This window comes from Hydractinia symbiolongicarpus, chromosome 5 (assembly GCF_029227915.1).
Source record: "Hydractinia symbiolongicarpus strain clone_291-10 chromosome 5, HSymV2.1, whole genome shotgun sequence".
NCBI lineage: Eukaryota > Metazoa > Cnidaria > Hydrozoa > Anthoathecata > Hydractiniidae > Hydractinia > Hydractinia symbiolongicarpus.
The window spans coordinates 20,472,824-20,487,319 of NC_079879.1; the positions used below are offsets into that span (position 1 = coordinate 20,472,824).

The 14,496-nt window shown below is 34.1% G+C and overlaps 1 protein-coding gene across 3 annotated transcripts; it reads left to right on the forward strand.

The window, feature by feature from the left end:
* Positions 1-1,020: 1,020 nt before the first annotated feature.
* LOC130645241 (kinesin heavy chain-like) lies at positions 1,021-14,315 on the forward strand. 3 transcript variants are annotated; one of them, XM_057451164.1, is made up of 19 exons: positions 1,021-1,198; positions 1,999-2,090; positions 2,353-2,442; positions 2,573-2,660; positions 3,583-3,680; positions 4,376-4,475; positions 4,637-4,760; positions 5,086-5,141; positions 5,390-5,964; positions 6,427-6,459; positions 6,595-6,719; positions 7,348-7,446; positions 7,520-7,634; positions 7,761-7,865; positions 7,981-8,032; positions 8,441-8,586; positions 8,920-10,213; positions 11,636-11,808; positions 13,363-14,315. In XM_057451164.1, exons 1-19 carry the CDS (start codon positions 1,171-1,173, stop codon positions 13,780-13,782), a joined length of 3,813 nt encoding a protein of 1,270 aa, XP_057307147.1. In that variant the 5' UTR covers positions 1,021-1,170; the 3' UTR covers positions 13,783-14,315. The 3 variants fall into 3 exon arrangements, with proteins under 3 accessions (XP_057307147.1, XP_057307146.1, XP_057307148.1); XM_057451163.1 differs by having other exon boundaries at positions 1,022-1,198; positions 5,387-5,964; XM_057451165.1 differs by lacking the exon at positions 6,427-6,459 and having other exon boundaries at positions 1,022-1,198; positions 5,387-5,964.
* Positions 14,316-14,496: the final 181 nt, after the last annotated feature.

The following is a 14,496-nucleotide window of genomic DNA, read 5'->3' on the forward strand; positions in this document are numbered from 1 at the left end:
GGGTGTTGTTTTAACATTTTGCTCTGATAATTTTTAAACAATGATTTTTCTAGGAAAAGCTCTGAATAAGACAGAAGAAAGCTATTGTTCTAGAGGAATCGTGCGTCACGATAACATGACACCATTTTTCCTGAACAATCCAATATTGAACTTGATCAAATTTTTAATGCGGTGGCTCCTACTTCCTTATAATATATTCTTTTTAAAAAAAGCCTGCATCATAATGTATCGTAATTTGACAAACAAGATGGCTTTGTTACGGGCTTCTTATGACATTGTGAAAATTTCGCATGTGGTATGTTTTATAGCGGATATAAGAAATTATGATGCGATCAAGGTCATTTCAAATTTGTCGTCTAGTTCCTTCCTGAATCTTACTTATTTCAATGCAGACATAAGAAAATTAATCAACTTAGAGATAAGATGCGGGCACTTCATCATACATGTTTTTATAAACAACAAGCGATTTAGGAACTGATAGCTTAGACACCAGCTCTTAAAACATTCTGGCAGATAGAAGTTGTCGTAAAGTAATTTTGCTTTTATTCATTCTTTAGTTAACAACACATGTTTTTCATAATATTTGTTAACAAGCTTCAATTTGTAATATTTTTTTCACTGAATTTCCTCTAATAAACCCCGCAGCATTAAATTTTGCGCGCCTTTGTTTAGCCGAGGGCGTCATTTACTAGATGTGGCATTTATTGGAGAGTGGCATTTTTTATCGGGTGTCGTTTACTGAAGAGTGGTATCTATTGAAGGGCGGTGTTTCTTGAAAGGCAGCGCCTTTTAAAGAAGATACGTGCATTCGAGGCTAAATTAAGAAGGAACTTCAAATGATGACATTGAATAAGGCTGAGTAATAAACCGGCAGAAAATTCAATTATTAATTACGCATTCGTATTATATGCACGTTGTTTTACCTTTGATACATTGAACTACTGTTAACATTTTTATTGAGGAAAATATAATATTCATAAAATATTTATAAAGTGGGATATGAATCGTATTTTTTTTTCAGTTCGGGAAATTATTTTCTGTGAAATTTTCATATGGACGGTTCATTTCTGCAATGTAGTATGTATGAATTTTATATTTGCGCAGAACTAATTTAAATTAATTTAAGTAACAAAAGAACGTTTAATTGAGTTGGAGAAAGTGTGAAGAAAGATGGAGAAGAAGAAAGAGAAGAAGAATGGTAAAGTATTTTTTTGAGTTTTTGCTTTACTTTCTAACTCTTTTTGTTTCAAAAATCTAAATTTCGCTGGAAATAAATTTCGTAGCACATTTGAAATTTCGCGGGAATTTAATTTCGTGCCTGGGTACGTTTTTGTGTGCAAGGTTTTTTCACAAGGTAAGGTTGTAATTTATATTTTTCTTTATTAAAAGTCACAATACTTATTAGTAAGAATTATTCACACATAAGACGTGTTAACGCACAAAAGAGGAAGCAGAAAAGTATTTTTTTGCGAATTTTTAAATAAAAAACAAACGACGCACTTATTTTGACAAAATGTGGTAAGACATTGCTACTATGGTAATGATAAAGACAAGAATGTCGATTTCTGGCTACCAGAAAAAAAAATTAAATTTCATGATTATATTATTTTATGGACGATTTAATTTTCTTTTATATCCAATAAATATTAAAAAAAAAAAAAAAACTGAACATTTGAGAAATAATGAATTTACTGAATATGTGTCTGAACCATTACAGTATCCTAAAAAAAATTAGTATATTAATTTAGTTAAATTTAAGTCCAAATTAAAATAATTTCGTAGACAATTGATGACTTTTGTAAAAGCCGTCGTGGGGTGTTAATCTTAATATCATGATCATCAGTGTGCTCTGACACCCTTATCAGTTGACACGATTACCACAAACAGTCATCAAACTAACGTCAGACTCGATCATACAAACAATTTGTTTCGTGAAGTTTATTTGGGGTAAAATATTAACGTCGATTTTCAAATGATCTAAATATTTTTTCTTTTTAGAAAATTCCGGACATGTTCGTGTTTTTATTCGTTTCAAGCCACAAAATGATCAAGATCAAGCTCAGTATAATATAACACCCCGTGCGGATCAGGTAAGAATACCATGTATTTAAGTTTTTGACTTAGTGAGAATTCCTAACTTGGTGACAATTCTTTTTTTAAAGTACTGTGTACTTTCTCCAATCCAGTCGAGACAATAAAGTAGCTATGCAATCAACTTCGCCCTTCTTTGCAGACTCCCTAACCGCCCTTTAGTCTGCTATGTTGATTTTATTACAGCGGTTAAAGTTCAAAAATGTTGTCTATTTTTTAAACCTGGTTGGGTTTTGTCTTACGTATTGTGTTTAACTTTAGCTCCATGTACCTGACGCACAAGGCAAAATAGAACAAGATAAATGGTACAAATTTGATCGAGTTTTTTCAAAATCCGCATTGAATCGAGAGGTAAAGAATGTATAAAAATAGTCATTAAATTGTAATGTTTTGTTGACGTAGTTAATATTTTAAAAATCATGACAGTTATATTTTTGGATTCTTTTTTTCTTTTTACTTATTAATATTTCTATAAATTTAGGTATACAAAACAGTCGGGCATTCATTGGTCGATGGTGCATTAAATGGTTTTAATGGCGCCCTATTCGCGTACGGACAAACAGGGAGTGGTAAGTGTTGAAAAAACATGACTCACAAAACGAAACCAGTAAAAGCGTTTTATTTTGTTTTATGATACCATAAAAACGGATTAGGTTAATTAATTCCCTTGGAAAATATGGTAAACAATCTCTTAGGCGCCAACATTACAATCAGGGGCAACCTCAGTCGCAAGACTTATTAGGTTCCGTCGCTATTCAAAAAACCTAAGCTCTAGAGACGAAATTAAACCGGGGATTTTTTTCACATTATGGCACAGGAGCGCGGAAAAACAAACAAAAAGACGATCTGGAGACGAAGTTGTTTAGGTACACAACCCAGCACATCAGTTTAGATAATAAACCAACTTTTTAAGTTTATTTACTTTCTTTAAAGATGAAATAAAAAAGCAATCCAAAGAGCAATGCAAAGCGATCTTTACAGTAAAGAAAATTTATTACTTAATTTCAAAGGGCAATGCGCTCTGCCTATAATGTCCGCCCATCAAAAAGCGTTTTAGAGTACACAGGTGAAGGATCAGTTACTTTGAGAGAGACCGTTACTAAAAATATCGGATAAAAGGCGCTAGTTTTTGTAATTTAGCTTGCGTTACTTGTATTTTTATTTAATCTCAAATAAGCTTTCTTCTGCACTAGAAGTGCTGAAAAAAAACACATTTTGTCGCCATATTCTAATAAATGGCTTGGTCCAGGAATTGCTTTATTTTTACGACACAAAAGCTACAATGAAATGAAGATGTTACTTGTAGCTATGCAGTTAAAGATTACTGGGTTTGGCGTTAAAGGCCGTTCCCAGAATCTAAAAATTTGCAACAAATTTTTATAAAATCATTCAAGCGTATAGATTAACCTGCTTTGTATGTTTGCATGCTTAGGTTGCTAGTGAAATGGTAGTGTGTGATTGGTGTATTAATTAATGCTAATTAAATTCTAGGTAAAACTCACACCCTCATGTCGAAAGATGGGATGACAGCACATTTAATTAGTCAACTGTTCAATCGCATTTGGAACGATACTGCGTATCAATATAAGGTGCGTTTCTTTAGCATCCTTTTTTTGACATCTAAGTTTAAGTAGATCATATCTGAATGTAAAACATTTACATTTTACATGAATATATATGAGACAAAGAAACTGTTGAGACATTCTATATTCCGATTCATCTTGTAACCAGGTTGTTCTAGAGTATTTTATAAGTTTGTCCACAAGTTAAATTATACAGAGACTGCAGAAACATCCTACAGACGGATTAAGCGTGCCATATATAGAAAGTTTTCACGTTATCATAACAGAACATGTGTTTTTATGATCAGTCAAAATTGTGCCAAAAGTTTCATATAAGCGGAGATAGAACTAGAAGTCTTACATTATGAGAACAGGAGGTGTAGCCTTTTCCAACTGCACAGTTGCTTCCTTCAGAAAAGCACTTAGGATGTTATGCGTGAATGCGTTATTGAAGGTTCGCTATGGTGTTTTTAGTGACATTTAAGTAGGTTCGTTTTGGTAGCACGCTTGTACCTCTGATCCAACCTCGTCCCCAGGGTCTTGTGGCCCCTGAGCTGTTATTATGGATGCCCTGGCTGATCAAATTTAAGTTGCTTTGTGTTACTTTGAAGGAAGCCAAATTATGTCAATAGTCTGCGCAAGAGGTTCACCTATCAGAACTACTTAAAAAGACATGTCTCAAAATCACCTTCCTATTTACTTTTCTGTTTTTTTTATTTAAGGTCACGTGTTCGTATTTACAAATTTATCAAGAGCATATACACGATTTATTAAATGCGAATCCGAAGTTAGATTTCAATATCCGTGAAGATCCCGAATCCGGTAAGTGTTTTAGAAGCGTTTTCTGAGTGCTTACACTCCTTTTCCTTCTCGTCATTTTATTATAGCACCTTGTTACCGCTGTTTGTACAGTTACAGGTCCTTTCACCACTCCTGTTTTCCCCCTCTACTTGTATTTGAATGAACAAACGTTTTATACGTAGGCACGTTCGTGGAAAACTTGTCGAGTTATATTTGTCACAGTCCAACAGATGTTTACGAACTTCTCAATATCGGTCGTAAAAGACTTGTATTTGGCGAGACACGTATGAACAGGTTATCTAGCAGGTATGTAATGACATTGTAATGTTTTCAGAGATCGTCAACGAGTTTAGTCTACCTTTAAAGCAGTGCTCAACAACAGTACGAACACAAACGCTTTGTTGTGCTCACACGAAGGAAAACGTTGAACATACTGAGAAAGCTTACGAAAGCCAAGAAAAATGCATTTGTAGATGTTTGCATCAGAGGATCAATAATTCCTTTTATCTATCCCTAAAGGCAGCACGAATAAAACGCTGTCTAATATACGTATTTCAAGAAAACTTTCAAAAGCTCAAATATAATATTGCGTTTCTAAAATTTGTGTATTTATTGTTAACTTTACCTTTAGATCCCATGCTGTTTGCCAACTGGTCATAGAAAGAAAGAAGAAACCAAAACAAACAGGTTATTGCCTGATTTTCTTTTTTTCTTTGAATCACTAGTCTAGATAAATAGCCTGCTTATTTTCTATCCTCGCTGCATATCAATTATGGCTTACCCTTTTTTTTAGTTTTCAGATTTTTAAAAAGTAAACACAAGCGCACTAGATGCCTAGTAAAATACACAGCGGCCCGCAACGGCCTGTAATAGATTGTTGTCAACAATAATAAATTTATGTCAATTTATGTTGATTTTTGTATCTACTTTAGAAGAGCAAAACTCTCCCATTGAGGTGAGTTCACCAAAACATAATCAAAAACCGGTCGTAGAAATACCAGAACTCGATTTTGAAACTATTCCATTTCGTCAATCAAACTTAAAGAAACGTCACAGTATCGCTGTTTCGAAACCAGTGAGACGAAACAACTCGATGGGTAACGTTTCATCGAGAAAGAATCGAGCATACACACCACGAAGAACTAAAAACGGAAATCTTCATCCGGGAACCATGAACTTAAACAAAAGATTTTCTGCAAATTTTGATCGCGGAGCATTTAATCCAGATGAATTGCCATCTAGATCCCATACTCCTGAACCCAGACTCTCCATGTCGGCATCTGCAAACAACTTTCGTAGTTTAAGAAGAGGTAATTCAAATCTGGATGCAGAAGCAGCTAGCAGGCTTACTATTCGTCGCTCGTCACGTCCAGAAACACCTGACTTATCGAGGTTAGATAGTTTGATGCTATCGAACGCATCACTGGCAGATGAACTGGCTAATAGTACTGACAGTGTGATTGATGATATGTACTGGCAACTTGAAGCAAGTACAACTGATATTTCTAAGGTAAGTCGAGTAAAAAATCCTGGAGACGAGGTTGAGAAAAGAATGGTTTACGTAATTGATGATTGCTCATTCTTTAATAAGTTCTACAAAAACCTGCAAATATTAACTGCAACTGCAAACTTGGTTACACTTTATTATCCAGCGTTTCCTTAATACAAGTCACCCTCGTCCCCAGGGATATTTTAGACTGATTTTTGCGAATGTTAAGAGACGTTTGGAACCAGACTCCTCCTATAAAAAACGTGTATATTTAAAAGGTTTGTGCGATTTTAGAGCTAAAAACCCCAACCTCGTCCCCAGGATGTCTTTATTTGCATAAACATTTCACAACAAATCTTTCTTAAACAAATTTGGTTTTAACGTCGAGATAGTTTGAATCAGTTATAGACTTTAGGTTGCTATGTGTTTTGCTCATTAATTATAGCCTCACTTATTCATACACATTTAATGATTTTATTACAGGTATTTGGGGAACAAAATTTAACAGGAGAAGAGGTAAAGAAATTGATATTTGTAAAAACAAAAATAAGTTTGGGGGAAACCATCTATTAGATCCTGTTGAAGGAGTGGTTTTATTTGTTTTTACTATGCAAAACAGTGATAAACGATTGATTCATTTCCATTTTTTAGGCTTTTGCGGAATCTACGGCTGATGATGTAACGTCCATTATTTCAAGCGACGACGCAAAAACCGAAAGCGAGGAAGAAGTTGAATCTGTGGATGGTGGTATACTATTAAAATCCAAAATAAGCATGTTCGTAATCTTCTTCTGCTTCTCTGTAATCGACGTAAAAGAATACCATTACCCGCTAAAAACCAGTATTCGTTGAGTTTTGCTAAGTTAACTAATGTGTATGGAAACTTCGTTAGATAAGACGAACGGTAAAACGTAAATGTACATTTTTAAAAACTTTTTTGGTCTTCGAGTTGTTTTTTCAACCAAAGCAGTCATTTGTAGAACTTTTCTAAAAAATTATGAAATTCACACTAAGCAGATAAAACTGATAAAAAAAGTATGCAATAAAAATTTTCAAAAACAAACTGAGTGGTTTTTAATTCATTGGTGTTTGATTGGCTGAAATAATATATGTGTCTGAGTTTCCCAGTTTCTTTTCTTTTTCCATTACTATTCTGTTCTAACATAATTATCTTTTCCCATCTGCGGATAAATATTTTATTGTATGTTTCATTGATAAAAGAAACAATAAGTTTTGCTATTTCTTCTTATCCTCATGTTAATACGCAACGTAAGTTTTTTTTTACGTTCTTAAAATATCATGTCGTGCTACTGGTACGTGTGACGGTGATTCATCCTGTATTTAGCTATATTTTTATATACTTCAAAACTTTGTTTATTAACTGAGAAATATATATGCTTTTAGTGTTGATTTGGCAGGAAGTGAACGTTTAAAAAAATCTCAAGCAGAAGGAGAAAGATTACACGAAGCCCAGCATATAAACCTATCGTTACTTGAACTTGGGTAATTTTTTTTTCTTCTTCTTCTCCTTCTTTCTTCTTGATTTCTTTCTTACTTGATTTTTTGTTTTGTTTAGGAATGTTATATCAGCACTGGCAGACGGTCATCGGTCACACGTACCGTACAGAAACTCGTTATTGACTCGATTATTACAAGACAGTTTAGGTGGTAATTGCAAGACAAGTTTCGTTGTAAGAATCTTTCTTCGTGGAGTATACTTATTTCACCAGAAGTTGAAACGACTTTTCTAGGTTCAATGTTAGTTATGTTGATACACAAAATGAAAAAAAAATTTTCAAATGGTTATTTTTTCTTAGTTATGCGCTTCCACTGCGTTGGACGATATACACGAAACGAAGTGCACACTTGAGTTTGGTCAGCGGCTTTTGAAAGTAACAACGCAACCTAAAGTAAACATAGAGGTACGTTTCTTTATTCTTAGATTTCTTTGCAGCTGTTTGGTAAACAGTTGATTGCTCGGTTGATATTTCTCTTTTATAAAAATGTTCAGAAAAATAATTTTTCTTTTCTTCTTAGGTTGACTATAAACGTTTATGCGAAGAATTGAAAGCAAAAGTAGAAGGAATGGGTTGGTGTTTACATTTTATTCTGGAACTTTAAAAAAAAATTCTTGTAAAGAGGGTGTATGTATAAAATTTCTGCCTGTCACACTTTTCAAGCTCAAATAACTAAATGTTTCGTTGCTCGTGGCTAGTAGCAGATGTTCTCAAATTCTAGTTGCTTTTTCCGCATTTTGTAAAAACTTTTTTTTTTCTTCACTAAAAATGTTTCTTCGCCATATGGAATGTTGGCGAAGAAAAATAATTGCTCGTTGTTTTCGATTACGCATGCGCAAAGCAGAGAGATCTTTTGAACTATAATTTGAAAGTTGTCGTCTGGCCTTAACTTTCAAGAACTACAAATCTATGACTAAACCGACAATGTTAATTAAATCAGTTTGCCATGTTCTTATATTTGTAATATTAATTTTTTTTAGAAGAAGAACACGAAAAAGCAACGCAAAGTATGAGAAAGAAGTTAGAAGTCCTAGAGAAAGAAAACAAGTCTCTTGTAGAAAAATTGGATTCTCAACAAACATCCACACGTAACTTGCAACAAGAATGCAACACTAAAAACACAAAGGTATATGTACGCTCTAGCAATAAAATGGGCTATATACACAGGTCTAAAGTCGCACTGAACGCGCCGTACTTTGATTTTTTAATTTTTTGTTTCAAAAATGCGCCGTTTTAGATTTGTTGTGAATGTGTTCGTTACAACTTGGATTGAATTAAATTGTAAGGGCTTCTACCTTCACATCACGTGTTCACGTGCCTTAAATCTTAACTAACACGTGTGTAATGATGGACGAAAAAAGAATTATTTCAATATGGCTAAATTTTGCATCGAGTAAGATCTTGCCTTTAAAACTTTACTTTTTATACAGGAAGTACTAAAAAAACTATTTTCCTTTAGAATGCGGAATTAACTGTTGAAATCGAAAGACTGAAGAAAAAGGACACACTGAATGAAAATATAATAAAGAAAAAAGAAAATGAAATAACTGAAGCAAAGGATGAAATAAAACTATTGTTAAAAGAAACAAAAAAAATTGCAGCAGCAGCTGCGAAGAAGAAGGACGTGAAACATATTGGAACAAACACTTCCCTTACAACAACAAAACACACAGCGTCGAATACATGCTCACTTCTAAGACCTGAAGTAACTCATAGTTCCACAAATACATCACCTGTACATAAACCTGCAATTTGCGAAGTATCCTTATCTCCAATACCACAACTATTACTTGAAGACTTCTTCAGTAATACTTCACCCGTACATAAACCCGTATTATTAGACACATCTTCATCGCCTACCCCGCAACCGTTGTTAGAAAACAGCTTTAGCAATACGCCCCCAATACCTTCTGAAAATGCCTATAGTAATACCTCCCCTGTACCTGAAACCTTGATGGAAGATTCATCATGTAATACTTCACCTGCTCCTCAAACTCTACTGGAAGATTCATCCTGTAATACTTCACCAGCTCACCAGCAATTATTAGCAACGACGATTGACGCTTCTTCTAATACTTCTCCCATTCGATCCTTTATTCAAAAAGTTTCTGTGCACAAAGCAAGCAACACATCACCTATTCATGTGTCAACACACGCCACCTCTCCAATTCACCAATTAAAAGTTCATGAGTTTGAGCGCATGCGCAATGTCCTCCTAGCTGAACTGATGTCACTACAGTTGTTATATAGCATGTTTGATTTAACAATAAATTATCAAGTTGAAGGGAATAATAAATCCACTGAACTGGAAAATCCAATTAATGATAATGATAGACTTGAAAATAAAAAAGACCATAGCCCCACTCCGTCTGGATATGAGACGGGTTCCCACAGTCAACTGGACATTGACAGAACATCTATGGTTGAGAAACACGAGAGTGTACCACACTCGCGAAATGTAACTCCAGATTATTTCAAATTTCCAAATACTGAAAATTATTTGCATGACGATAACACGATGTTGACGAAACTTCAAGAATCGTACACTCCGAAGACGGGCGGTTTATTGGAAGAAATAATCGAAGCGCAATTATCTGGTTGCTTTTCTAATTCAAGTGCTGTGTCTGCATTACCTGTGGAGGAGCGCATTGCTTTTCTTCGGAAAGAGATAGGTGATCATAAAAAGTCGATAGATGACGAACTGGTGAAAGTAGCTGAAGAAATTTTGAAGGAAGAAGATCTGGAAGAGGAAGGTTGGTTAATGTCTATAAAATGTTTTTAAAAACTAAACGTGGTACAGTTGCAAAGCAAAAAGCAATCTGCATGTTCTTAAAGTTTAACGGCCGTAAAAATTAATCAATTATTAATCAAAACTGCCAAGTGATAATTTTAAAGATAAGGATATAAACTTTTAATTTTGTTCCAATTAATGCTTGCTTTGAAATAATTGGGTTAATTGTAATTACGAAGGTATGGCTTCTAATTTTTCAAGCTGTAATCAGCATTCGCCTTTTATCCCAATGTGCCAATTTCGCTTGATTTGTACTTGAAGAAATTGTTATTAATTATACATTTCTTGAATACCTTGTTCCTAACTCTTTTTCGAACGTCAGTTGTATTCAAAAGCCTGTGGCCTTATCGCTATTTTTTATCAGGCCGGTAGAAAGCAAAACCGTGTTTTGGCTTTTTTTTGAGGTTGGGAGGAGGGAGGTTAGGGCAGGAAGGGATTTAGTGTCCGACTGCGGGCTACCAGAAACAGAGAAAGAGAAAATGTTGCAAAATGAGCTGTTTACAACCTCTGAAAATGATGCAATTTCTGTATCATAATGTCTCATTGTTGGTTGTGGAAATTGAAGAAAAGGAATGATGTTGGTTAATTAAAATATGAAAGTACTGAAAAATTGAAACTTTACGACGAGGATTAGGGTCACGGTCCAGTGTATTCAGATAATACACTTCACGTGACGCGTGTCATGTCAAAAGTTTAAACTTTTGTCAACAAAAATTTAGAAAATGTTTCTCAATATAAACAAAAACAAGTATATCAGATTATAAGTTAAATGTGCAATATTTATTCTGCTGGTCACGTGATAATAATACATAATCACGTGAGTTGAAATTTATCTATCAATCATTGGCTAAAAATTATCTTTGCAAAAATATTTTGCGCAGTATTTTGCAATCTTTTTTAACTTGGACGTGTCGTTGCAAGGTTTGGGAAGGTGGGGCAGAAATTATGTTTTAAAAATATTTTTTTTCGTATGTTTACTGAATAATTTAATCAACAATTTTATCTCAATTTTATTAAAACAACTGTATTAAAAACATTTGACGTTTTCCTGTTTCAATATTTATCTGCGTGTTGGAACTTGTTTTGCTGAAAGGCTAACTGCAAAAACATGTCATCCTGGATAATAAGAAGTCTGTTTCTATGATTGAAATACTTTCTTTTAAATCTACAACCTTGTCTACAGGACTTTTCAGGGTTGCCAATACAAATGCCCTAACAAGCACTGGGTTGAAGTTTGCAGATTTATTTATCTTGTTCACTCTTGTTTGCGTTATTTTGTTTTGTTTATCTTAATATCTTATTTCACATTTCTTTTATAGTTTTTTCATATATTTTGTTTGTTATTTACGTATTTGAGTAACTTTTTTTTTTTACTTCTTATTAGGTGGTCGGGTAAGAAAACGTGGGGTTTATTCAAAATTAGTTCAAAAGTTGTCTGATCCAGATTCATGTGCTGAGTACAACATCGAACAATTTGAACAAATTCTTAACTTGGTACTTGTTGATCACTCCCTTACTGGTTGTTTACTGGCTCTGTCGCATAAACGAAAAAATAAAGTAAGTGATATTTCTGTATAATTTTATTTCTTTATGCTATCTAACCTGGTTCACAGAAGATTCTACATTAACGGTAATTTAGTTATTATTGTATACTAGTCGTTAGCCCGTGGAAAAATCCACGGGATCGCCCGTCCTTTACCTGTCGTATTAAAGTGGACAAAATATATCGCATTTGGTATTGGTACGCATTTTTTAAATTTCGTTTTTCCGTTACGGGACGCGGCTTTCGCGGACACAGTTTGCATAAAAATAACTTTCTTTGTTCCTAATGATCGTGGATAAACAGGTTTAATTGAAAGAACCCCCCTAAAAACACTCTTGTTCCCCAAGGAATTCTGACGTTAAAAAGCATTCAGCCTGTACAGAAACACAAATATTGTTTGACGTGGTATTTCCCTTTATTTGCTAAAAAGAAAAAATTCGACTCCACACATATATTAACTTTTTACATCTAACTGTTTTTAAATGCGGATTTTGCTGAGCAGAGTGAGTCATGGACTGTGAAAAGTTTGGCAAGGAAACGCAGCAGGATTCTGGAATAGACACGTCGCGTCTAAATTCTGGTTGATGACATATAAAGTCAAAGTGTTTATTGATTTCTCGCATCCATTAATTCTTTCATCGTTTTCACAGATTACTCTATAGTAGCGGATTGATAAGCATTTCTCTTGTTTTCCTGACCACGTATCTATAATCTTTGACAAAATTTTATGTTTAAGGGTTTTTTTGAAAATGGGGCCTCAAGACTGCAAATATAGTTAACATATAGCTGACCTCAAAGTCCACTGTGTAGTTCAAAGTGAGTTATAACTACTTGTGTGCGACGTCCTTTAAAGATTGCTGTTCTATCCATAAATATTTTGTCTAAGATTTTAGGCTTTCACTTGAAGCAGTTTCGATAAGCTGATATGCGCTAATGTGTTTGTTATATTTTGAAAGAAAAATTCTTTGAACTGCGCCTTACCAACCATATTCCATATCAACCCTTTTCCCAGGGATCTTCAGGTTTCTTCCAACTTAGTAATGCAAATCATAAGTTAATACCATTTTACTGGTAGGAGAATTTTTATGAACTTAAGAAGTTTGATCTTCCAACTTAGTAATATGTTGTCCTCTAAAATTACCTTTACTTATAAAAGTCAGAATGCCCTGGAAACGAGGTTGATAAAAGTTATGTCTTGCAATAAAATTTAGTCCACAGATAAGTAATTTCGCAGGAATAGCAAATGACACAATGACTTCATGTCCTCAAAATAATGACGTTCTTTTCATGTTGACAAAAGAAAATATTTGCATAAGATAAGTGTGTGTGTATCAGCGCCGTACTAATAGAAGCGGAATCAAAAAGCTTGTTCAAACAGCCAGCTTACTGCTCACAAGTTGAAACTTAAAGTAATGTAAGAACTTCGTTAATGTATTTTACAGAACAGCGATATTCCTACAAAACTGCGTAACTTTATTAAGTTTGCACATTCAGAAAAATCGTTTTAGATAAAAATATCGAGAGAAAGACAAGCTTCGAAATTTATACTTTTGTCTTTTTTACCTTAGAATACCGAAAACATGATGCGTCGCTTATCCAGCTTTAAATCTACTCCAAAATCACTTTTGGATTATATTGACATTGATCAAGAATTATACGGATATGAAAACGAGGCCGCTGTGTTCCATGACGATGACGATGTAGAAACCATGCATGATTTAGATACAGTTGACAACATTTTGGACTATTCAGCGCCCGATTCAGCAGAATTCCCAGAAGTATTGAAAGAAAACGATGGTATTGTGGACAGTGAAGTGTCCGAGTTAGGGTCGGACAGTGAATGTGGAAGCCCTTCTCCACAAAAGAAAGGACTACGACGTTTCTTCTGCATGCCAGTAAAATCAATGAAAGGAAGCAAAAGTTCTAAACCAGTAAAAAAAGCGAAAAGATCGAGAAAGCAAGAAGCCTTACTGGATTCAGAAATATAAATGAAACATGCAACCTAACGTGGTTCATACCGTCGACTTTACTTAACAGATTCTTTGAGGATTCCTGATATATATCAACAGATATTCGTATTTTATTCTATTGAATAAGAAAGAAGGATTCTTTTTTAGAATACGCCACTTAAAAATTCTCATCCCTTATATCAGTCAACTTAATTGTAAAGAGGTCCATTTAGTTTGCTGTCATAAAGAAGCGACTTTACATTAATGTTATTTAATTTCGTAAGTTTCCTGACATTTAATGTGTTTTTATTTCCACTTCACGTAATTTGCTTTGCGAGACTTGTAATTTTTTATAATTTTTTATTTGGTTTCTGCACTGGTGTGTTTAGTGAAAGATTTTCTAAATGTACCTAAGCCATTTGACCAACCTTGTCCCCAGGGCCTTAACATTTCGTTTAAAAAAACCTTGGGAACAAGGTTGTTAACAAATGTTTTAGCTAAAAACAGAAATTACTTATTTATTGTTCATTAATAATTTACAGCAGATTTATATATTGACTAAATGACTCATATTTCATGTTGTTTCTTCTGCGCGTAACAAGCACCCAGTTTCGTTGCCAGACTTTTCTAATTTTTAGCAATCTCGCAAGGGCCTGGGAAGCGGGGTTGACAACCACCATGTCCTTGAATGGAAATGTAAAATCGATTTTTAAGTTTTATGTTTATCATAAATACGGAGTTTTTTATTCCGTT